Source organism: Oryzias melastigma, linkage group LG22, assembly GCF_002922805.2.
Source record: "Oryzias melastigma strain HK-1 linkage group LG22, ASM292280v2, whole genome shotgun sequence".
Classification (NCBI taxonomy): domain Eukaryota; kingdom Metazoa; phylum Chordata; class Actinopteri; order Beloniformes; family Adrianichthyidae; genus Oryzias; species Oryzias melastigma.
The window spans coordinates 22276121-22299394 of NC_050533.1; the positions used below are offsets into that span (position 1 = coordinate 22276121).

A 23274-nucleotide genomic window follows, 5' to 3' on the forward strand; every position below is an offset into this window, starting at 1 on the left:
ATCCCGGAGTGAAAACTTTAGACTGTCAGCTGTTCGCTGGATTGTTGCCATGGCAACTACCTCCCCATCAGAGTGTGGGACTTCCGGTGAACATTGAGCAGGAGCTCCAGGACCCCACGGAGAGCCGGGTTCTTATTATTTCGAGACCCTTCCTCAAATAGACCAACCCACCCATCCCAAATGAAGTCTGACTTTTGCAGAACCGCTCAGTTTCTTCCACCAGACGAAAAGTCATCGAAGGCCCACAGATTTCAGAGTCACACTCACAGCTTTACAAATTTTTATTTTCAGAAAGGTGCCAAAACTTTACAGCTCAGACAAAAGTGGAACATTTTCAGAGAAGAACCTTCTGAAGCAGGAGGCACTTTAGGAACGGGTGGTGCCTCCTGGTGGTCCCTCTGAACGCTGATGGACAAATTGACAGCAAACTGTGAAGACCCCGCCATCCACGAGAGATGGCCTTGGCAGTGTCTCTCCTGGAAAGGTTGGGGCTCACGTGAACATCCATCTATTCATGAGTCTGAAATGCCCCCCCCCCCCAGCATAGGAGGGTTCAGGCTCAGGAGCTCAGAGATTATAAAGTCTTTATAAAATCAGTACAAAACTTTGAGGTTCCGGCTAAAATATCATGGAGCGGTGCAAAACCTCCAAGCAGTCCAGAAGGTTCCCCTGAGGACCGTTTCAGACCCACTTCATAGAGGAACGTGGGTCTAAAGTGCAGCAGATCCAGTCTTCTCTTGGTGGGACGGATTAGGTCGGATGCAGCAACTCGAGCAAGGCCCCCACTGCGCCGAAGTAACCCTAGAAACGACACAAACCAGAGGACGCTGTAAAGGGGGTCATGACCTCCAGGACTCTCAGCATCTCCAGCTAACCTCGTGCCGCAGGAAGAGCGCCTTCAGCTGGCCTTTAGACCAGTAGTCCATGGCGTAGGCCAGCAGCTTCATGGAGAGGGTGTTAACCCGGAGGAAGTTCCCCACAAACACCACCCTCTCGATGTTCTGAGAAGGAAAAGAAGCAGAAAACAATCATTCGAGTGTTTTTTTCTCATTTTCTTTATTTCTTTTCATTTCCACAAAAATAAAGATATTGCACAAGTCTTTTTTACAAAAGGAAATAAAAGAACAAAACTTGTTTTTCTGCCATTTTTACATTTTTTGGATTAGTCAAAAACATTTGGAGTGAATTAAAAAAGGTAAAAAAATAAAAAAGGTACTGTATCTAATATATAAGTTTCTGCAATATAGCTAATAGACATCAATATATTCTGTCTATGTTGTCAAGAAATTTGTCTTTTTTTACATTTCTAAGTCGTACCTGGAATAAAGCATCATAGTTTATTTAAGGTATTTTATTTTTGAATCAGTTATTTTTAACTAGTTTCACATGCAGTGGTCTCCAGCCATTGTCAGGCCATGGACTGATTTAAAGACCCACCACGATGAAAATTGTGTTGTTCTGACAGTTTTCTGGTGATGGAGAACTTATGTGGTAAAAGATAAGCTGAAAATTGAATTTTCATTCCGATTCATCCACTTGCAGACAAATGGATCCGTGAATGTCTTTGTTTTCCTCGTCTGGATAGCCATTTTGTTGCACCACTAATGTTAGGTTGAGGGTGTGAGGGGCTGTAAGCTAGCAGGAGAGAGTGTAAACAGAGAGCTCTCGGTTATAGGTGACGGGAAGGGGAGGTGGGGTTGCTTCGTGACAGCAGTCCCGCCCACAACTCAGAGGTGAATTTATAACAAACTCCTGCAGAAACTATGTCCTGAAAACTATATAGGATTTTTAAATTTTGGCTAAAAACGACATATTCATAATTAAAACGACATATTCACGGGGAACTATTTCACATTAGATCAAAAAGAAGATCGGCGTGGAACTTTAATGTCAGACAATATTTTCATGGACCGTCTATGCGAGGCTAAAGTGGGCATCCTTTTTCTGAAGTCTCCAGTTTCTCTTTAACTTTTGAGGGTGAAATTTATCTTCATCCTCTGTAAAATATCTTTAAACTTTGTCATTAAAACGCAATAGAGATTTTTCCACAACTGTCAAAGCGGAAGCTAAAAAAAAATAAACTTCAGCCTCGTTCAACTTTAAAGGTAAAATGACTACAAAAACACAAACAGTCTCTAGAACTGGCATCTTCTAAATCTATTAATATACATGAATCCACCGTTTGAACAACTTTATTAGCAGCAACACCGTAATGCTGCGGACACACCGGGTATGATGGTATATATATGATATGTATGATATAACAGGTTCTTTAGCACAATTTTAGGATATACGGAGTTCACACTGGACTGTTGGTATCTAATACTAGTCCATGTACCTACGGTTGGAAGAGGGTCGGTGTGAAATGTTGAATTCTTGTGAATTTTTGCTCGATTCCAATAAGAAAAATAATAATTCCGGTTGGTTACAAAACCCAATTATTGATTTCTGAGTTATTGAGTTATTCTGTTTCCTAATTGGATCTTTTCTTTCAAAAGAAACTTTCCAAACATGTTTTCTGTAAACTTTACTAGTTTGTAGGCTTCAGTTTAGCAGTTTAGTTAGTTCAGTTTTTTAAGAAAGTACAGAGGGACTTGAAGTGGTGGAAGGAATCTAGTAGTTTTCCAAAATAAAACTTCCTTCACAATCAGACTATAAATAAAATAGCAAAATAGTAGGTTGTGATTTTTTCTTTGTGGGCGCAGGGTGGGCAATAAAGGACAAGGATCCAGTCATAAAACTCCTCCCACTGTGGGCGGGGAGAAGCTCCTCCGCGCTTTCATAGCCCTGTACAATGCTGCTTGATCAAGACGCCACAAGGCAGCATCATAAAGAGGCTGAAGGCAGAGAGGGAAGAGGGCGGCGGCGTGGTCCGCTGGCGGCTACAGGGAGGACAGTTGCCCCTCCTTCCACACGTGCACTCACCTCGTTCAGAGCGCACATTCTGGTGATGGAGCCGATGTTGTTGGTGATGGTGACCAGAGTTGCCCTGGCCAGGTCCTCTTTGGACACCGACTCCCTCTTTTCTTTGGACATCATATTGCCAAAGCTACCAAAGGAAAGGAGGTTTATTCTCGGGAGGGGGGCGGTCCACAGAAACATGTTTGGAGGATTATAAAAAAAAACTACTCTGATCAGAAACAAAGCTATCTAGTTCTCTGGCATCCATCACTAACAGGCTGTCCAACAGTAAAGGGAGGAAGCAGCTGGGAACCGCACCTTGACGCCACAGCCCAGCCCGGAAGTCCAAACCTCTCATAGTCGCCTCCGTAGATGTCCCGGACCAGCTTGTCCACGCGGGTGCTCTCCCCCTCAGAAGCCATCTGCAGGGCTTCCTCGAACGTGGAGCAGCCAGTCAGCAGGCAGCAAAGGCCGAGGAAGGTCCCACCGCCGAGGCTGCAGCACAGCGGAGAACCAGCACAGTCAGTTCATGCTCCCATCAAGAGCAGGAATACGTCTAAACGATTGACCTGCCGTTCAGAATTCTGCAAAGTTCTGAATGCTGCGTTTCTATGACTCAACCGGAAGAAAAGCTCTGAGGCTGTCATGCACGTGAGAAATCCAGCGTGGGCGTGCAAAAGGACGCGGTCCACTGATTGAAACAAATTAGTCTCGACTTAAAGACCCACTACCATCATCTTTTGGTCAAATGCTCAGTGGTCTTTTATTTATCATTATGACATTTTAACCAAAATTAAAAAACCTGTTATCTCAGGACATTGTATCTGCAGAGCAGTAGTTCATTAAAGGTAACAAAACCCTAAATCATTTTTTGTGGATGTTGACCTCTATAAATGAGACTTTAAAAGTGCTGTCTGTTGATTGTTGCCATTTTTTTTGCCAAATTAAAATAAACTTGTTTAATTCCTGAAAATGTAATCATAAACCGCTTGTGTCCTGCCCCCTACATGGTGAAATGAGGTATTGCAGTCGAATTTTAGGATTGGTCAAACCATGCAAGTTCCAGTAGTTAAACGTCATCATGCTCTGAGCTCCAGTAGAAAAGCCCCACCCATCTTTAACGTCAGTCGTTAGCTTTAGCATTGCTCATAGGGGTTTTGCCTTCGATCGTCCAAAATCTACCGACTTGAACAACTTTCAGGTGGACTTGGAAGATAGGCAACAGTGGTTTAGTGCAGATGGTGTTGAATCCAGCAAACTCCGTCCTGTTGATGGGGTTTTTAATAAACATTCCCTCACGATTGTTTGTTTAATATGTTAGCCCTATATTTGCTATGATACTAGCAGCATTTCATCCCTCTCAGACACGGGTCCCGTGAGGGAAACTCTCAGCTGAGCCAGCAGCCCTGCTGTCGGGCATTGCTGAGGCAGCTCCTCGAGCCGACAATGAGGTTCTGGACCGTGAGTGCCGGCCCCGGAAGAAGGGTGAAGCAAAAAAATCCTCAACCCCCTAAGGAAGTTCTGTGGAGAAACTTGCATCACTTTGCTCGTGTCCATAATGAAGATCCGCCGCTCAGTCCATCTCCACTAGCCCCACCCTCTTTTGGGCATTTTTAAAATCTGGACTGAGAATGGAGTCAGCCTGTCCTGTTTGGTTACCCTTTAAGCTCAGGACACACCTGGCATGTAACGTTCATTCAAAATCCAGGGTTTGGTGTGTTCCTGAACAAGCATTTAACTCGTGGTCTTCACACTGGACAAGCAGGGAGGGGCTTCTTCTTCCTTTGCTTTATGTAATGTTCACTAGAGCATGTCTGCCACCTACAGACAGAGCTGTAAAGGTGTTCAAAACAGGTGAGGGAGGGTCCTCACCTGGTCCCAGTGACGCGCTTGTAGTTGTTCTCAGAGTACACAGCGAGGATGCTGACCCCGGAGCCGATGTTGACCAGCAGCAGAGGGTAGGGGTTCTCCAGAGCGTAGGGCTTTTGCACGCACTGCTCCGGGTCCGTGGGGTTCTCAAAGTAATAGCACTCCGACGGCCCACAGGACACCACCGAGTCGATGTACAGCACCCCCCGGACCAGGCAGTCCAGCTCGTCCAGCTTGTGAAGCTCCAGGTCAGCCATCTTTGTTTGAAAGACAAAGAGCAAGGGGGGGTCACACAGGAACCAAGGGGGTGTGGCCAATGCAGGGAGCATAAAGCTAAATTCACACCAACCTCAGCAACGCGCGTTTAAACGACTACTTTTACCCTTGAGCTACCCTAGGCATGTCAGCATTAAAGTGGGGTCATTTGGACACCACAAGACAGTGCACTGAACTTTTTTTTCCCAAGGATTTTTTAATCTTTACTGGTCTCCATGACAGCCATAAAATCTTGTCCACCTTTGTCTTGGATCACTGCTCAATGTAAGGGTGGGGTGTTCTGGACCGCATAGGCACTAGAGTTATATAGAAAGTATATGCATGTGTTCAAACCTTTTGTACTCGCATGTTGCTAAGCTAGTTTCTACGACTATTTACAAGCTCTACCTACAAAAAGAATGTCCACTGACTGGAAACTGACTTTGACTAATCACGGACTCGGAAGTGAGGTATGGATGGCGTTCCTTCTAATTTTCGGAGGTACCAACGGTTTGAAAATGAATTACTGAGAAAAAATTAATAATTGCTGTTTGTGACATTCTATGACACAAAGTCTTTCATATATCGGAATAGAGCTGTGAAAGAAAAAGCCTGAAGCAAATTGACAGATTTATAGACATGCTTTGACATTTTGCACCAGACCTCTCCCAACTATAGGTGGCAGATAAGCGGTAGTAAACGTTAAAAAAGAAAAAGAAAAAAGACGCTTCTCCATACTTGTCCAAAGTGAACGCCGTATGCTAAACGGCTGTTCAAGAACGCGCTTTTACCGCTCTTAGGTGGCCCCACCTGTGTTTGCCCACATTGGCTTAAATGGGTACGCAGTGGATTAGCCCGATGCAACAGAGCTCGCTAGCTAGCTCTCTACAGAAGTGCTCGCTAGTTCCTTACAGAGGAGCTGGTTAGCTCGCTACAGAGGAGTTTGCTAGCTCGCTACAGTGAAGATCGCTAGCTCGCTACAGCCGAGCTCGCTAGTTCAAATACAGCTGGCATGGGTAGCTCTCTTCAGTGGAGCCCGCTAGCCCACTGAGTGTCCTCAGTGTGGGCTAGCATGTAAGGCCACCACAGAAACTGCGGACAAGCCAAATTAGGGCCCACATTTTCTGCCCACTTTCAAACCATGCGGGGCCCACTTGGCTTTGCTGGATGGGGAGGTACTTCCAGTTTTGGAGGAGTCATTCTGTCCAGTTCTCATATACAGTCAATGAATGCACCAAAGCTGGGACATTCAAGAAAAAAAAAACAGATCTGCACCATTTCTTCCAGGCACTGTCAAGACCCTGTGGACACCCACCATGCGGAAATCCGCCTCAAACTTGTAGGCCCCCCCTCCTGTGGCGCACAGGGTGGTGTGCAGGCTGGAGAAGTGCTTGTCCCGGCCCATCTGCAGGAAGGCGGGCAGGTCGTGGGTGGGGAAGCGGATGAAGTGCAGGTTTCCAGTCCTGCCGTCCAGCGTCAGCTCCTGCAGCTCCAGGTGCACGTCCCGGATGCCGCTCTTCCCGTAGGCGGTGTTGGAGGTCAGGTAGCGGCGGATGCTCTTCAGGTTCTCCACCTCCTCCTGCTCCTCCTCCGCTGTGATGTCTTTGGGTTCGAAGTACACCAGCTTCACCAGAGTCCCCCCGATGTCCATCCCAAACCAAGGAAACGCTAGAGGAGGAAGAGGAGGAGGCGCGGAGAAAGAATAATGAGCTGACATGTAAACACGCAGCTGTCACTAAGAATGCGCGCGCGCACACACGGGGGGCGTCCACGGCTCTTTCTCTCCGGCAGAACACAGTGTACCGCGAACGCCATCTTGTGAAAATTACTTCATATTTTCTCATTTCTTCTTTTCCTCAAGTCACCGGTGTAACGCTGACTTTTGGCATCTTTGTTTACCCCGCGCGGCTTTTACACTTCAGCCCTTTGTTTGAAACATGCAGCTTTCCCCCCAAAGGGACAGGAATTGATGGCTGATGAACATCTTTGTGTGAATGTGTGTGTAGGGGAGGGGGGCTCCGGATATGTACAGCTGGTTCTCCCCCCAGTAAATAAACGGAGCCCACTCCACAGACAGGAACACGTACGCGGCCTTGTCTTCTTAACAGAGTCTTTCCGATGCCTCGCCGTCGAGTTTGACGTCCGCCGCTCTGATGTCGCCCTCCCAGCGGGCGCGGCATCCTCGCTCTGGGGCTCCTGTCTGAAGCAACCGGACCTCGGCTGCTTCGAGGGCGTCTCGTCTTCGTCCGCGGTGTCATCCAGCTGGTGGCCGTTAAACGCCATGGAATTCACCAGACGGCCACATAAATGTTCGACGGAGATCAATGCCTTTGATTCATGACAGAATGAATATTTCCGCCGGAGTTTACAAGCCCAGACCCGGACTCAATTCGGAGCCGCACGTCCTGTGGGCGGGGCTTCGACGTGAGTGAAGGCAAAGAGAGCCAATCAGCGCACGATCCCGCCTGTCAGCGCGCGTCTAGATGAGAAGTGACAAATTCTGTCATTTCTAGTCTGAAAACATCAGGGTGTCAAACTCAAAACACACCTTAGGTCGCGGGCCAAACAGAATAAGCATTTATTCAACACTCTAAAACTACATTTTGAAAACAGTAACTGTTTAACATAATTATATACTAAATATAAAGCATAGAATGTGATGCTAGAGTGAATGATGTAAACTGAATTTGGATGCTGAAGATGCTAGTGCCGATAGCTGAAGTTGCTGAAATTGATAGCTAAAAACGCTAAAGCTGATAGCTAAAATAGCTGAAGTTGATAGCTGAAATCACTGAAGCTAATAGCTAAAAACACTGTAGCTGAAAGCCAGCTAAAATGTTAGTTAAATGGCAAATTAGAAGAACTAAGAACTAACCATGAACTTAAAAAAAATGTAGGTAAGCCAAAACAGCTAGCATGTAGTGGAAAAAAATAACAAAACTTCAAACTAGCCTAAAAAAACTGTAAAAAGCTTAAAATAGCCAACAAACCAATAACAACAACGACAAAAAACAGCTCACATGTAGCTAAAATATTACCTAAACTCCAAAATGACATTGGGACATGAATAACAAAAAAATAAAAAGATCTGGATGGCTGGGTATAATTACCCGGAGGGCCGGATCCAGTTCCTGGACCTTAAGTTTGACACGTGGAACACACTTTCATCTCTATAGATGAGTAAATAACAAAATTTTACACAAAAATAAAGGTATTTATTCATATTTTTATTTATTGATAAACAATACAAATCTGATATGATTGTTTGAGTCCATGGTTAAAAAGTGCAGAAGATTTAAAAGTTTTACAAAGGTTGTGACCGACAGGCATACAGTTGTTTTAAATTGTGCAAATTCCTCCAGGTCAGTTGAGAGGATTCTACATCCAGCTTGGGTCTCTAGGCAAGACTCTTGACGCGGCTGCCTACATGGGTTCCCCTGTACCTTGCAAATACAGGGTTGCGTCAGGAAGGGCATCCGGCGTAAAAACTCTATGCCAAATCCCTGATGCGATGCAGTGGATACTGTTTCGCTGTGGCAACCCCTAACGGGACAAGTCGAAAGGTGACCACCACCAGTTGAGTCATTTGAGTTCTTTTAACAAAGTTTTTTAAGAAATGTCTAACTTTACACCCATTGACTGTATAGGAGAGCTGGACTGAGTGACACCTCTGCCCTGACGTTCCAAACAGGAAGTACCTGCTGGTCCCAGAAAGCCGAAATAGATTTCAATAGATAAACAACTACTACTCAGTCTTTATACTTGTAAGAATAACTATTCTTGCTTTGCAAACTCTTTTTCAAATATTTCTGTTGATCTAAATAAAAAATAAAAAAAGCCTGCATCGTAAGTTATACACTGACCAATCAGATGCCTCAATAAAAGTGCCTGTCGGACCCCACGTCCAACGCTTGAAAAGTTGATAAACAGATTACATATAGCCTGAATTCAAGTGGTATGGAAGTGGACTTCCGACAGGCTCATTCCTGTTTGGTTAAAGTGGTTTCCATAGAAATATCAGTCATTTTCAATGGATGATTAGCTCAAATATACAGTCAATGGTTAAAACGTTCAAATTCTGAACAAGAAGTCCTTTTGAACAAGTCGTCCTCAAAGTTCCCACATGAAATGCTGTAGGTCGGCAGAGCACCCGCATATAAAAGAAAGTGAGGGGGTTTGAACTCAACCGTCATTGAAGATGCAGCTGTGTACTTAAATAGAGGAAAGTGAATGCCTATGTACAAATAAATATAGTAGCCCCCAAAGACATGAATTACCCCCACAGCTGCAGTGGAGGTCCCACAGTTACAAGAAGGATCAATAAAGGCATGCCTTGTGCTATTCTAGGCATGTTTACATTAAATTGTGGTCATCTGGACCCCACAAGGCAGTGTACTGAACTTTTTTCTCTCAAGAATCTTTTATCTTCACTGGTGTCCGTGGCAGACATCAAATCCTGTCCACCTTTATCATGGGAGGAATCACACATCAATATAAGGGTGGGGTCATCTGGACCCCATAAGAGAGTACCAGGGTTAAGAGAGATGGAATTAAGGGGTGACCCCAGCCCAGGTGTGCAGCTTCAGATTCCACCCTGAAGCTTCGTACACAACGGCCATTTGACACCTGTTTTTGAATGCATCTTTAACCCATGTTGTTCACACTGGGCAAGCAGGGAGGGGCTTCTTTTCGACTGTTTACTTGCGCATGTGCGCCATGTGCTTTTCCTTGCAATGGCGCTTATGGATTATCATCATATCAGTAGAGTTGTCTTAGTTGATCTTTATTTGAAAAACAAACGACGTTGTCACGCTCTTCGCCGTGTTTCGGTCCATCAGTTAATCCAATCCATACGCTAGTACCAAATTCAAATCCCCGATGGGTCTAAGTTCAACCTGGTTTAGCGTTCAGTGATCACGTGTTTGGTATATGGAGCCTGAAAACGATTGTTAAAAACTTGCATAAATAGGCGTGAACATGAGTTTCTAATGCAGAAGCCCCAAACATGTTCTCTTTGACTTTTCATTGAAAGTGGCCACTTGAAGACGTGTGGAAACGTAGCGTCACAGTTAAATGCTCACTTTAGACCCCTCCACCCAAACTCCGCCCCTTACCCCATCCTCACTTTACTTCTGATTCTCACATTTTCTTTAACTTCCAGGCCACCAGCAGAGCGCATGCACACACGCCTGCAGCAGCCAGCGCGTACCCCCCAGGAGCTGTCTGGGAGGTGGGGGCCTGAGGGGGTTCTGCTTTCTGCTGTGGATGCAGCTCAGGAGATACTTTAGCCTTTGGGGGCTCTGAGTTGCCTGAAGCAGAAATAGCTTCTTCAGCTGCAGAGGTAACTCCTTTTCCTGTTTCTTTCATTTGAGGGGGGGGCCCGTTCATATTAAGGACGGAGGGCTCTTGGGACACATGCACCGTGTTCTCCAGCACCTCCATGCTAGGACACAGTGACTCGTAATGGCTCTCTTCAGGTTCGTGGTGGTCTAGAGCAATGCCGTTCTCCTGGCATGGAGGGTCCACTACTGACCCCCCGGCAGTGGAGCTGACGGCTGAGGAGCAGGCAGGTGTCTGGGAGGGGGCCACAGCATCTGGGGCAGCCTCACTGAATTCCAGACGGTCGCTCCCGCCGCTGTAAGGGTCCTCCAGGCTGCCAGGGAGGACGGCAGGCCCGGGACTGGTTTGTGGCAGGATGCTGACCAGTTGGCCCGGTTTGCTTAGACATGAGTCGTCCAGAGGGGGGGTCCTACCAGCAGAAGGACCAAATGAGGCTGCAGGTTCTGTCTGTGGGCTTCTGTCAACAGCCTGTCAGGAAGAAAAAGTTCAACTGTTATTCAGCACAATTCTTCTTTTGAATGCAGAAACCCCTGCAGAGCATCAGCTAAGGCAGCGGTGTCAAACTCAATAACACAGGGGGGCCAAAATCCAAAATTCACCGTAGGTCGTGGGCCAAACAGGAAAAACATTTATTGAACACAATAAAACTTCATTTTTAGAGCTTTAAAATCGTAACTTTTTAACATAATTATAAACTAGACTAGATATATATCATTACCTGGGATAATGCTAGTGTGAATGCTGCAAGATGAATTTAGGCACTGAAGATGCTAGAACTGATAGCTGAAAATGCTGAAATAGAGAGCTAAAAACACTGAAGCTGATAGCTGAAAACGCTGAGGCTGATAGCCAGCCAAAATATTAGCTAAAAGCCAAATTAGCTTAAAAAACCAAAAAAGAAAATCCTGGGTTAGCCAAAACAGCTAGCATGTAGCTGACAAAATTGCTAAACTTCAAAAGATCCTAAAAAATGGAAAAAAGCCTTAATTAGCCAAAATAGCGTGTGTGCAAATATTAGCTAAATGGCAAATTAGCCTAAAAAAAAAAAAAAATTAATTTAGCCAAAACAGATAGCATGTAGCTGAAAATTATTAGCTGAACTTCAAAATAGCCTAAGAAAATCTTAGTTAATACTAGGGCTGTCAGATTTGTCGCGTTAAAAACGCATTAATCTGACATGTGCTTGATGCCGACAATTTTTTTGACGCATTAATCGCGGGCTTTCTCATACGTGCCTTTCCATACCGCGCCCGCGGGCGTCCCGCCCTCCAACTCACCGGCTGCTCTCACACTAGATCACGGTCGGGTCTCCAACCTCCGAGCTGCGAGCTAAAACCGACCGGCGCTAGGACCTGGAGAGCTCCTGCACTCTAACCCGGCTCCGGTTCGCGTCCAGTACCACGTCTGGTGGTACCGGCTCGTGTCCGGCGCCGCGTCCCGAGAGCTGCGGACCCCCGACGTTCCTAACAGCAAGCTCACCGGGGGACGTTTTAAATGTTCTGGAGGTTTAAGCGTGATCCAACCCCAGCATAGCGGTCTGTCTGCCGGCATATTCATGACGTGAGCTCCGCTGAGCTGCAGCCAGAGAACGCAGCGGCAGTAACAGACTGTCAAACTATCCACAGTGTATCCCGCTTTTCTCAGTCTTTAAAGTTTGAAAAAACAAAAGTTAATTGGAAATGATAAATCTCTATTTCATTTATTACTGTAGTTCAGCAGAGGAGGAAGAGATTTGGTCCTGACAAAAAATGAACATGAAAGTGTTATGGAAATGTTATTTTTGATGTTTTTTATTTTATTTTACTGAAAGTTGAATGAAGTTTTGAATTTAAAATGCCCTTCACTTGCACTTGGGCTTTTGTTAGGCATTTTAAGTTACAGCCTTTTATTGTTAAGAAAGTTTATCTCAATATAATGTTACAAAATAAAGTATTTCTGATGAAAACTATTAATTTTGTCATTCTTGTTTTCATAATTAATGTAGAACTACTAAATTCCACAAACCACACATTTTTTTCCTTAAAAAAAGGCCACATGTAAATTTGCGATTAATCGCGAGTTAACTCTGGACAACGCGATTAATCGCGATTAAAAATTTTAATCGCCTGACAGCTCTAGTTAATACCAAAATAGTCCAAAAAACTAGCGGAATGCCAATTTTTAAACTTTAAAACTGTAACTTTTTAACCTAATTATGAATTATAAAAATTAATATTATTCCAGAATAAATCAACTTAAACCTGAAATAACTTTAAATTTTTTACTCTCCATAAAATATATGTTGTCAAAATCATCCAAGTTAGAAATAAGTGCAAGATAACATCGGGGTCATTAATAACAATCAAATAAAATGACCTGGAGGGCCGGAGAGAATCCGGATCCGGCCCCTGGGCCTTGACTTTGACATATGTGAGCTTAAGTGTGACTGCAGACACTTACCTGTACAGCTACAGAAACCCTAGCGGTGGGTGTCTGGACGGCTGGAGGGGAGGAGTCCTGGACGGGGCGCTTCACTGGAGTCACTGTGAGAACACTGGATCCCTCTCTGGCTCCCAGCTGTTCGTGGTTGGCGGTGGGACTCGCCGTGGAGTCGTCGTTCCTGCTGCCTGGGGACTGAGGTGATGCTTCCTCCTTGTTTTGAGGGTTGGCATCGTCACCCACCTCAAATTGGCTCTCAGAGTTCTCCTCTGGCCCTCGCCGCGTGTCTTCCCGCGGCACAGCCGCCACCTGCTGGGCATGGGGGGTCTCAGGAGAAGGTGGAGGTGTTACAGTAGGTGGAACTTTAGTTGGAGTAGACAGCTCAGCTGCAGAAGAGGGGCGTTTTGGAGTGTTCTGCAGAGGGGACGGAGCCTGGATGGCTGGCTCTGCAGGGACTGGAGGAACCTCAGGAGGCGGAGCAACTGCAGCTCCGCTGTCTGGGACGGAAGGTGAACTGGCAGCCGGTGGCGGGTGGACGTGAGCTCTGACAACCGTTCCTGGAGGAGAGCCGGCGCTGGAGTCTGAAAGGAAGCAAAGATCTGCAGTGAACACATCTGACCCCAGCCTGAAGGAACCCTGAGGGACCGACCCTGACCCAGCATGTCTGCAGGGTTCTCCAACTCCAAATAAATCAACAAAGTTGACACAGTTGAGACACATGCAGGCCGAAGGCAGCCTAATGCCTTAATCACATGCACCCATCCAGGGGGGCTGTCACAGGGCAAACAATTACTACACACACACTCACATGCACACTTTAGTGTAAACAATTAACCTATGATTTGGAGACGGATCAGTGGATATTAGGCATAAGTGTTCACTATGACCTGTCACCCGCAGCATGCCCATAGATACAAAAAAAGTTCAAGAATACTTTTGACCCACGAACCCACCAAGTGGTCTACGACCTTAAAATTTCCTGAAAGTCACCTGCGTGCTCCGTACAGATTTGCCCATTTTTCGACACCTCATTTCCAAGGCATAAGTCAGGGGCATGGTGAGGTTCTGCGAATGTTGAAGGTTTCTGTTTTCCAAACATGAACTGAAGGAGGCTGTGAAGGTCAGACAGTCTGTCTGATCCTGTCCTAAGAACTCAGCTGAGCTGAAAACACACACAAAGTCACATGTGACAGTCTCCTCCCTCTACAGAGCCGAGGGCTTCTGCTGCACATTTATGAATATCCACGCTAACGACGGTCCTTTGGCTGACATTGTATGTCCCCAAACATGGGAATATTTAGAGAAATATTCATTGGGATGAAATGCTAAAAGGCGTATACCTACATTCTCTGCTTTCTTAGTAGACCCAAAGTGCTGTACAGCCACAGTCCTATTCAACCATGCACACACACATTCACACTGATGGCATCTTTACTGGTGCCAACTTATAACTACAAGGAGCAATGTGGGGTTCAGTGTCTTGCCCAAGAACACTTTGAAACGTGGACGGGCAAGGCGGGAACCAAATCTGCAATCTTCCAATCGGAGGTCAACCTCTGCACCACAGCTGAACGGAATATGCAGCAGTCATCTCTGTCTAGAATGAAGCCAACTAAAATTCCTAATAAGTACAGCCCAAGTCTTCTCCTGCACACGAATGGGTTCATGGTTCAGCTCATATCAAGGGTGACGCGTCCTAGAGCGCTCAGTAGTCCAACACCAGGAGTGAAAGTCATAACTTTCATTAATGTGAAGATGATAAGACACAGAGAGTTCTGTGGTCTATATATTAATCCGGTTTGCAAAAGTCATACTTGAATCAGGTGCATAAAAAAAAAAAAACATGCAGACGACTTACTGTTGACTCCAGTCAGGGCCTCATACGCCGCCCTGACCTCTGATGCCAACATGGTGTGCTCACACGCTTCCAGAGCCTGGATGAGCTGCTCCGGCCAGTTCTCCCGTCTCTTCAGGCATTCCATCAGAAGCACCATGGCATCGTGGTTCCCATTGGTGTCCCGCTTGGCTTCTATGTTTTCCTGAAGTAAGCACGAACCAAATCCCAAGAGTCACAGCAAAGCCTTTCTTTCCTTCATGAGAATAACATGAGTGTAGCTTTAAAGACAGAGCGGTGTAGCAAAATACACACATATTCCAGGGGCAGAACCATCAGAACGAGGGGGCTGAACTAGTTTTAGGAGCATAAGAATACTTTCCCTGGCGAGCAGATGAGGTCACAGGAGAATAAGAGTACTCCCACGAGCACGGACAAGAGGTTTCACGAGCGCGCAGGAGTAGAGAAGCCGTAGAGACTGTCCTGTGTCCCAAGAACGTTCCTTGCGCACGCTGAGTTTGATTTACGCTTGTGGGGGAATTTTGGCAGAAATTTAACGCCATACATGTACATCTTTGCTTTCCATGTTTGAGTTGGAATCTCAAAACTGTACGGCTTGATAGCTTCAAAACTGCTCGCCATTTTTGTTGCAGTGCTAATGATAGCTTGGGTTGTGAGGGGCAGTAAGCTAGCAGGAGAGAGTGTAAACAGATGGATGTTGGGAAGCAGAGGCAGCGCCAACCAAGGAGGTTAATCACTAGAGATGCAAGCAGGCTTTTTACTATTGTCCAAGATACGAGTGACGCCATATTAGAAAGGTATAAAAACAATGAGACATGGCTTAGCAGACACAGTAAAATGACCAAAAAATGCTTCATTTTGGTCCGATTTTAAAAAGGAAAAAACTCTGATCATCAGAAAAATAATTCCCTGGTCATGTTAATAATGTTTTTGTACAAATGAACGACATTTCAAACTTCTTAAAAAATACATAGGTTATTATAGTATATAGGAAATATGATGAATACCTGATGCATGGGTGTGAATTTATTCAAATTTACACACAGACTGACATTTACACAAACAGTTAGACTGCTCCGTCTGTGGACTCTTTCCTCTTCACTACTGAGGAAATCCTGGTTAGTTTGTTTTTCTTCACTTAGTAATCTGATTACCAGCGAGTCCTCTGGTCTGGTCTGAGGTGTAACACACATACAAATACCACGATAATCCTCCATAAAACAAAAAGATCAGTGGTCCTGCCAGAAAATGTGGAAACAGTGTGAGGTCTAAAGCTGCCATTGACTTTGAATACAATACAAGATCAGCCTAAACGTTCACTATTGAGAGTAAACTCACGCAGATCTTGTTCAAATGTTTTCTAGAAGTTCTCCTTTATCAGCAATAATTTAATAGTGAAAAATCACATTCTAGTTTTTCCAGATCTGTTTGTACAATTGTAACACAGCAGTAAACAGACATCTATACCATTCCAATATGGCGTTAAACTTTGTGTACGCAACAAGCTAGCATGTCATCTCTAGTGATATACTTCATTGGTGTCAACTGGACTCATAACTGGACTCGCCAACTCACAATCTGGAGGTGAATTTCTGATGAACTATTGCAATTTTCTCATAAAATAAGTCCCAGAAAACTGTTAACGTTTTGGCTAAAAGTGCCACAGTCATAATTAAAACACCGCATAGGACGCTTTTACAATAGATCAAAAGATGATCGGAGTGGGACTGTAACGGTCTTCATGTTAACATTACTATAAAACTGTAATCGGATCACTGCTTCCCTTAAATGTCATGGTTGTAATTACTCCAAAGCAGCAATGGGGAGAGACCTTAATGCATCCAGGATACCCACCCGGTCATGGGACGTCAGACAGGGCAGATGGACGATCACTTCTCGCACTTTCACCCTGCTGGCGATGGTGGGCAGGTTCCTCCTGATGTAGATGTTGTAGAGTTGGTCGCTTGTGAATGACATCTGGAAGGTCAAAGAGGCGGATGAGAGGATGGACCACAGCAGGATTCTGGTCTTTAGGCCGGCTGGACTTTAAAGGGTTAATCTTCTAGAACAGGCACGTCAAACTGAATCTCACAATGGGCCAACATCCAAAACACACCTTAGGTCGAGGCTGAACACTCTAAAACTACATTTTTAAAGCTTTAAAACCGTAACTTTTTAACATAATTATGAACTAGATATATAGCATTATCTGTGATAATACTAGTGTGAATGCTGTAAGCTGAATTTGGCTGCTGAAATCACTGAAGCTAATAGCTTAAAACGCTGAAGCTGAGAGCCAGCTGAAATATTAGCTAAATACCAAATTATCCTAAAAAACGTAAAAATTAAAAAATAAAAATAAAAAAGGCTAGCCAAAACAGCTAGCATGTAACTGAAAAAATTGCTAAATTTCAAAATAGCCTAAAAACTAAAAAAAAAGGCTAAATTAGCCAAAACAGCTAGCGTGCAAATATTAGCCTAAGTCTAAAACAGTCTAAAAAAAATGTTTAAAAAAAAAAGCCCAAATTAGCCACAACAGCTAGCATGTAGCTGAAAAATATTAGCTAAACTCCAAAACAGCCAAGAAAAAAACTAACTCAATAGCCAAAACAGCTAGCATGTTGCTGAAATATTAGCTAAACTACAAAATAACCCAAAAAATCTTAGCAGAATGCCAATTTTTTAATTTTTAAACCGTAACTTTTTCACATAAATATGAATAACAAAAATGCAGGAATATTATTCCGGAATAAATCAACTTTAACCTTAAATAACATTCAATATTTTGCTCTCCATAAAATATATATTTTGTCAAAATTTTACAAGTTAGAAATATAAGGGAAGACATTAATACCAATAAAATAAAATGATCTGGAGGGCCAAATCCGGCCCCCGGGATCTTCAGATCTATCTGCTGATGGACAATTTGGGTTATGTAGGTGTGCTGGAGTGAGGATGAGGACACAAACTGAAAAACTTCTACTAGTTTCTGTCAAATGAAACTGAAAGTGAAAGTAAAACAGATAGTCAGCAGGAAAATGTCGGAATACTGCACAAATGCAGGAAGAAGAAAGCTGATCATTCTCAAGGTCGGGCTGTGAGGCCTATAGGAGCCGAGCAGGCCTCAACTAGTCACTTATTAATCATCTTCAGCTGTGGATCAGCGTCTGCGCTCCTGTGGAAGGTCACACCACTGAGGGTCAGACAGAGAGCACAGGCTGGACCTTTTCTAGTGCGTTCCTCTGCCTGTTTGCACACAAACACCAGGGCTGAAATCCAGGAGCACGACCAGAACCTGCCCCACCCCCGCACCTGTGGGGGCGGGAGGGAGTGACCTCTGTAGAGGCCGGTTTACAGCAGAAACGCCGCACATAAACGCACCATGGCGCATTCACGCGCACTAAAAGTAGCGCCGACGTCAAGAAGTGAAGACAGCGAAGTGACATAAAGTTAGCATAAACTGTCAATTGGTTAAGAACACGGGTGGAGGAGGGGAAGCTACAAAAGTAAGGAAATCGCAATAAACTGAAACTAAGATCAGACTGATTAAAGAAAAAAAAACATATGTTAAACCGATTTTTTTTTTAAACTTTTAGCAATAAAATTGCGCTAAAGTCTTCCACGTGAATACCAACGAGCATAAATTCATAACTATCGATCAGATCCAACAATCACCTTTCGTCTTGATCAATCCAGAGGTCGAGTTCCTGCGGCGGATCCTGTCTCTGCCCGGCCTCACATCTGCGCAGATGAACCTTCCCCGCACGCGCCGCCTACTGGACAACACACATGTCACTCAAACCGTCGACCTATAGAAGCCGGAGGGCGGGTCTAACCCCGACTGTTACTCGTGCTCCCAAGGTTCCCGCCTCCTTTCTGCATATTTGGCCCCAAATATCCTTAAAAAAAAACATATATTATAAACTGTAAAAAGGTTTATATTAAATTTGTTAAATATTTTTGATCACAGATTGAAGAAGTATGATAATTTTGTATTTCTTCCAAATTCCTCCCCCCTCATCCACTCATTTTCTAGGCTCATAAAAAAAAATTAATTAATAAAAATCTGACTATTTGGGTTTCATTCTTTATTCTTCATTATTGACTATTTTGTTGAATAATTCAAAAAAATATTTTAAAAACAATTGTTCATAAACATTTTTGATGTGAAACCATTGACTATATTTGATTTGTTCACCTTTTCGGTTATCCCTTTAAGGCTCGCCACATTAATTCAGCTTTCACTGATTTGAACAGGTGGTTTGGTAGAGACTTTATGCCGGAGATCCTTCCTGACACAACCCTGTATCTTATCTGGGCTGGGGACCACAAAGATGGGGAGACCTTAGTTTGCTTGTCAAAGTCAAGGCCCAGGGGCCGGATCTGGCCCGCTGGATAATTATATCCGACCCGCCAGATAATTTTATATTTTTGTTGTTAACGGCTCGACGTTATCCTAAGCTGGTAACATATTGCAACACATTCTTATGAACAACTCATCACATATTGACATTTGGTCAAGGACCCCTCCACGTCAAAATTTGAGTTTTGGGTATCCCCAACTTGTAGTTTTTTGACATACTGGTTGCTCCAATTAAACCATTACTGGCCCGGTGCTGGGATATGGACCGCACTGGTATCCTAACCTTAACCCAGTACCGGACAGTCAGTGTGGGGTGTGAATCAAAACCAGTTCCGGACGCAGAACCAGACACGGACCAGGTAAGGATAAGGGTACCAGGTGAGGGCACCGGTACCAGCCGTGTCCCGAAGTTCAGTCTGTGTTAAAAAGTTACGTTTTTAAAGTTTTAAAAATTTAGTTTTAGCGTTAAATAAATGTTTATTCTGTTTGGCCCGCGTCCTAAAGTGTGTTTTAGATTTTGACCCCTTGTGCGATTGAGTTCGACACCCTTCGGTTACATAGTTAGGCAGTAGTTCCATAAAGCATAAAGGGTCTTGCCTAGTGGACCCTGTTTTCCCGCATGCCAGACATGCATTTGTCCAACTGGCTGTATATGAGAACTGGACTGAATTATCTTTCCCGCTGGCATTCCAAACGGGAAGTACCTGCTGGCTCCAAGAAGCCAAAATCCTGTAGACTTCAATAGAGAAAGAAACAGCTATTACTCATTCATTTTATTTGTCAGAATAATCATTCTTTATCTAATACATTTTATAACATGTTCTTATTAATAATCCCATTTTTTTCTGTGGTGCAAGTTATAAATTGACCAAACAGAGACCCCCCATGTCTAACTTTTAAAACCTTTGATTGACAGATTTCTTTTTGTCTGTTTTTTAGTGGTAGGGGTGTGGCCTGTCAACAAGCTCACTACTGATTGGCGATAGGAGTTTTATAGAAATTTAACTCAGATCGACTCAGACCGATCACTGCCTATACTGATGTCGACTGGCTCCACGCGGTGACATCCGTATCATGAAAAAATGTCAACCGAATTGACTTCCTTTGGTTGGAGCCAGAAGTAACTCATTGCTTGTGCTTTTATTACTACACTTCTAAGGTATTTTTAACATAAATCTTACCTCATATAATTGTATGTTCTAGCTATTTAGATATAAATTAAATGAATATCAATGGACGTTTTTTTTTTTTTTGGCTCACCACAATTGACTGATTAATCAAACGACTATACTGAGGGTTTTAGTAATTAAAACAAACTCTATTATTTGTCTGTTTTTGTCTTAGGTCAGTTGCACAATAAGAAAATAGTTAAAGTCATTAGAGTTTTTGCATAAAAGCCAATTATTGAAATTAAACGGCCCAAAAAGATTTAAAGAAAGTTCCATTTCTGACCAGTAGATGCTGCCAGTGGATCATGAAAGAAAGTGTTTATGACCCAATAGAGGGTTTCCTCTGACTTCAAGGAACAGGAGTCTGTTTAAGTAGCAAAATGCTTCTGGAGACAAAGACAGTTACACTGCCGTGCAAACAGAAATGTGCAGGTTATAGAAATAAATTATAAAAGGATATTTGAAAAATGCTGTTTTTTTCTGGTTTCATTTATTATGACACTACTAAATTTGAATTTTAACAAAGTAAAATATATTTTTTTTCAAGAAGTTTTTCAATAGTAAAATACACTCACTGACCACTTTATTAGATCTACCTTGCTAGTATCAGGTTGGATCTTCTTTCATCTTTAGAACTGCCTTAATCTTTTGTGGCTTAGATTTAACATGGTTCTGGAAACATTCCCTCAGAGTTTGGTCCATATTTGGATTTGAAATTGTGTATTTCAAGCAATCAAGCAAGAATGCATGTGCATTACAATCAACAGAGGTTTACATCTGTACAAAGATTTGTCAGACATAATATAGCTAGGCATCGAATTATGGATTGTTTGAAAGGGCGTGGGAGGAAGCGAACTTATATAATTCCACCTCGGCTCTAAGTTACCATTTCCTTTACATAAAAATCAATATCTGGTTAATAACTTCTAATCACATATTTATATGTTACTAACACAGCTAGAGGTCATTAAACATCCTTAAGTAGTAATAAATCACATGACTATGTAAGTAGTCGTAACACTATTTCAGACTTTAGTACAGCATATGCAGATCAATGATCAAGATTCAGGTAAAGATGGAATATATGCAGATACTTTTTCATTAGAAAAGTCATTGATATAGTTTAAGTATCAAATACAATATCTATATCTATATTTATATCTCTATCTATCTATCTATCTATCTATCTATCTATCTATCTATCTATCTATCTATCTATCTATCTATCTATCTATCTATCTATATGCATATTATTGTATATATTTTTGTCATAAGCTGGTTCCAGACATGCTCTATGGGGTTCAGGTCAGAGGTCATTGCTGGTCAAATCATATGAGACACTCCCACTTCTTGAAGTCCAGTTGATCATTCTGGCAGACAGTTGTGGGTGTTCTGGAGGAAATGGGGGATAATGATGGTTCTATGATGTCTCTGAGGTAAGAGTTCACCTGCAGCATCTGACTGTCTACTACCACCATGAAGACGCTGTGGCCAGGTGGCTGCTCGTCTGTTAAGGGTCGTTGTGTGTTCATGACTGTAATGATGAACTTGGAATGACCTACTGACTAAATAAGCTTTTAATACCCACAGAAAGTTCATACTAATGCCACATTGAAAAGATTTGTCCTTATATTCTCTTGGTTTTGGCTCCAATAAATAAAACACACTAAAATACAGTAAATGGAGTTTGTCCATCACAACAATGCAACTGATATCCTACCTTGATAATCTGTGAAGTGAAACAAATACTGTGTTTATGACATCTATTGAGTTTTTCCACCATTGCACACAACTTATGTGTTTAGAGTTTATTGCAAGATTCTTCTTCTTTTGCAATGTTTTGGAATTATTGCAATTTTACACCTTAAAGTCCATGTCGAGTCATCATTTGATCTATTGGTCTAAAACCGTTACAAGTGGTGTTTTAGCTATGATTAAGGCTAAATAAAAATACTTTTCTAGGCCAAAGTTCATGCACAGCAGCAGTAGTTTAATAGAGATTCGCTTCTGTGTTGTGGGTGGAACTGTTGGCACAGAAGTAAGGCTTTACTGATATCCCGTCATACCTTTGTTTCCACACTAGCTTATAGCTCCTTACAACCCCAAGCTAACATTAGTCAGGCAACAAAATAGCAGGCAATATCTGAGCTATCCAGTCGTACAGTTTGGATCCATATTCCAGCTCAGACGAGGAAAATAAAGATGTTCATGGATCTGTTTGTCTGCAAGTGCATCAGAATGGAGTGGAGCAGTGAGACTTTGCCCCGCCCATTTCACTTGCTGCTTCACAAAAGAGTGCTTTTTCAAACTACATTTTTTCTTCTCCTCCTGATTCATCCTGATTTACATAAATACATTCTCAGAAATGCAGTTTCAGTTTAAATATTCTTAATGTATGTCCTCCATCATGAGAAAAATGCTACAAGAACATGTTAAAGAAAACACAATTTTCGTTGGATTGGGTTTTTAATATGTGACAGTGCTGTCCACTGGCCTCTGACCTTGTCACCTCTTCTGTCTGAATGTGGCTGCTGCTGTCTTTCTGTCCAGCACAGATCCAATTGTTGGTTTTGAAGACGTGAAGTGTGAATGAAAAACCAGGTCAGAGACGACACCTTTCAGCTCCCTGGAGGACGAGGGGAAAACTGGAAGTAGGTTGAAACACAGCTGTGTTTAATCGGCTGTGTCAGGGACAAACGGATGTGTGTTTGTGTGCAAATGTGACGGGTTTTTATTGCATCTAAACTCTCTATGTGTGCAACTCTGAAAAATGAGAGTGAATTCAGTCGGAATTCTGTCAACAAATCCTCAAATACTGTTAAATGCCGACAATGTCAACCTCAGGAAGTGGGAAAACATGTCTGGTGGTAAAGTTGTCAATGTAGAAATTTCAGTTTTACCTTCTCGGAAGCCTTCCATCATCACAGCTTTTGCAGAAGCTGGCAGGTCCTTTTTGAATGTGTGTTGATCCTCGCTCTGCAGGAAGGATGCAGAGAGCAACAAAGCCAACAGAGCCGGGGGCAGCGTCACCAATGCATCATGGCTGAATGGAACTCAGCACATCCCAGAAAAAAAAGCATGGCTGTTATTTATTTGTTCACTTA

At 43.3% G+C, this 23274-nt stretch overlaps 2 protein-coding genes across 3 annotated transcripts; both read right to left on the reverse strand.

The window, feature by feature from the left end:
• Positions 1–263: 263 nt before the first annotated feature.
• On the reverse strand, positions 264–7464 carry pank2 (pantothenate kinase 2). Of its 2 annotated transcripts, none has more exons than XM_024267456.2 (7): positions 7113–7464; positions 6341–6693; positions 4774–5027; positions 3253–3396; positions 2926–3049; positions 876–1001; positions 264–801 (listed from the first exon to the last, which is right to left on the reverse strand). In XM_024267456.2, the coding sequence occupies exons 1-7, from the start codon at positions 7306–7308 to the stop codon at positions 751–753; spliced, it is 1248 nt and encodes a 415-aa protein (XP_024123224.1). In that variant the 5' UTR covers positions 7309–7464; the 3' UTR covers positions 264–750. The 2 variants fall into 2 exon arrangements, with proteins under 2 accessions (XP_024123224.1, XP_024123214.1); XM_024267446.2 differs by having other exon boundaries at positions 3220–3396.
• A 767-nt stretch (positions 7465–8231) lies between these two features.
• On the reverse strand, positions 8232–18879 carry mavs (mitochondrial antiviral signaling protein). Its single transcript, XM_024267433.2, has 5 exons — positions 18314–18879; positions 16493–16615; positions 14642–14822; positions 12805–13364; positions 8232–10833 (listed from the first exon to the last, which is right to left on the reverse strand). Exons 2-5 carry the CDS (start codon positions 16613–16615, stop codon positions 10165–10167), a joined length of 1533 nt encoding a protein of 510 aa, XP_024123201.1. The 5' UTR covers positions 18314–18879; the 3' UTR covers positions 8232–10164.
• Positions 18880–23274: the final 4395 nt, after the last annotated feature.

Bases quoted from the DNA above. Each gene is read 5' to 3' on its own strand.
- mavs (XM_024267433.2), bottom strand. From the start codon at position 16,615: ATGTCATTCACAAGCGACCAACTCTACAACATCTACATCAGGAGGAAC. The intron at 14,823-16,492 runs GTGGGTATCCTG...TGCTTACTTCAG, and splicing joins GTCTGACGTCCCATGACCGG to GAAAACATAGAAGCCAAGCG. The intron at 10,834-12,804 runs GTAAGTGTCTGC...TCTTCCTGACAG, and splicing joins GGGTTTCTGTAGCTGTACAG to GCTGTTGACAGAAGCCCACA.
- pank2 (XM_024267446.2), bottom strand. From the start codon at position 7,308: ATGGCGTTTAACGGCCACCAGCTGGATGACACCGCGGACGAAGACGAG. The intron at 6,694-7,112 runs GTACGTGTTCCT...TTCCTCCTCTAG, and splicing joins TGTTAAGAAGACAAGGCCGC to CGTTTCCTTGGTTTGGGATG. The intron at 1,002-2,925 runs GTGAGTGCACGT...TTTCCTTCTCAG, and splicing joins GAATGTGCGCTCTGAACGAG to AACATCGAGAGGGTGGTGTT.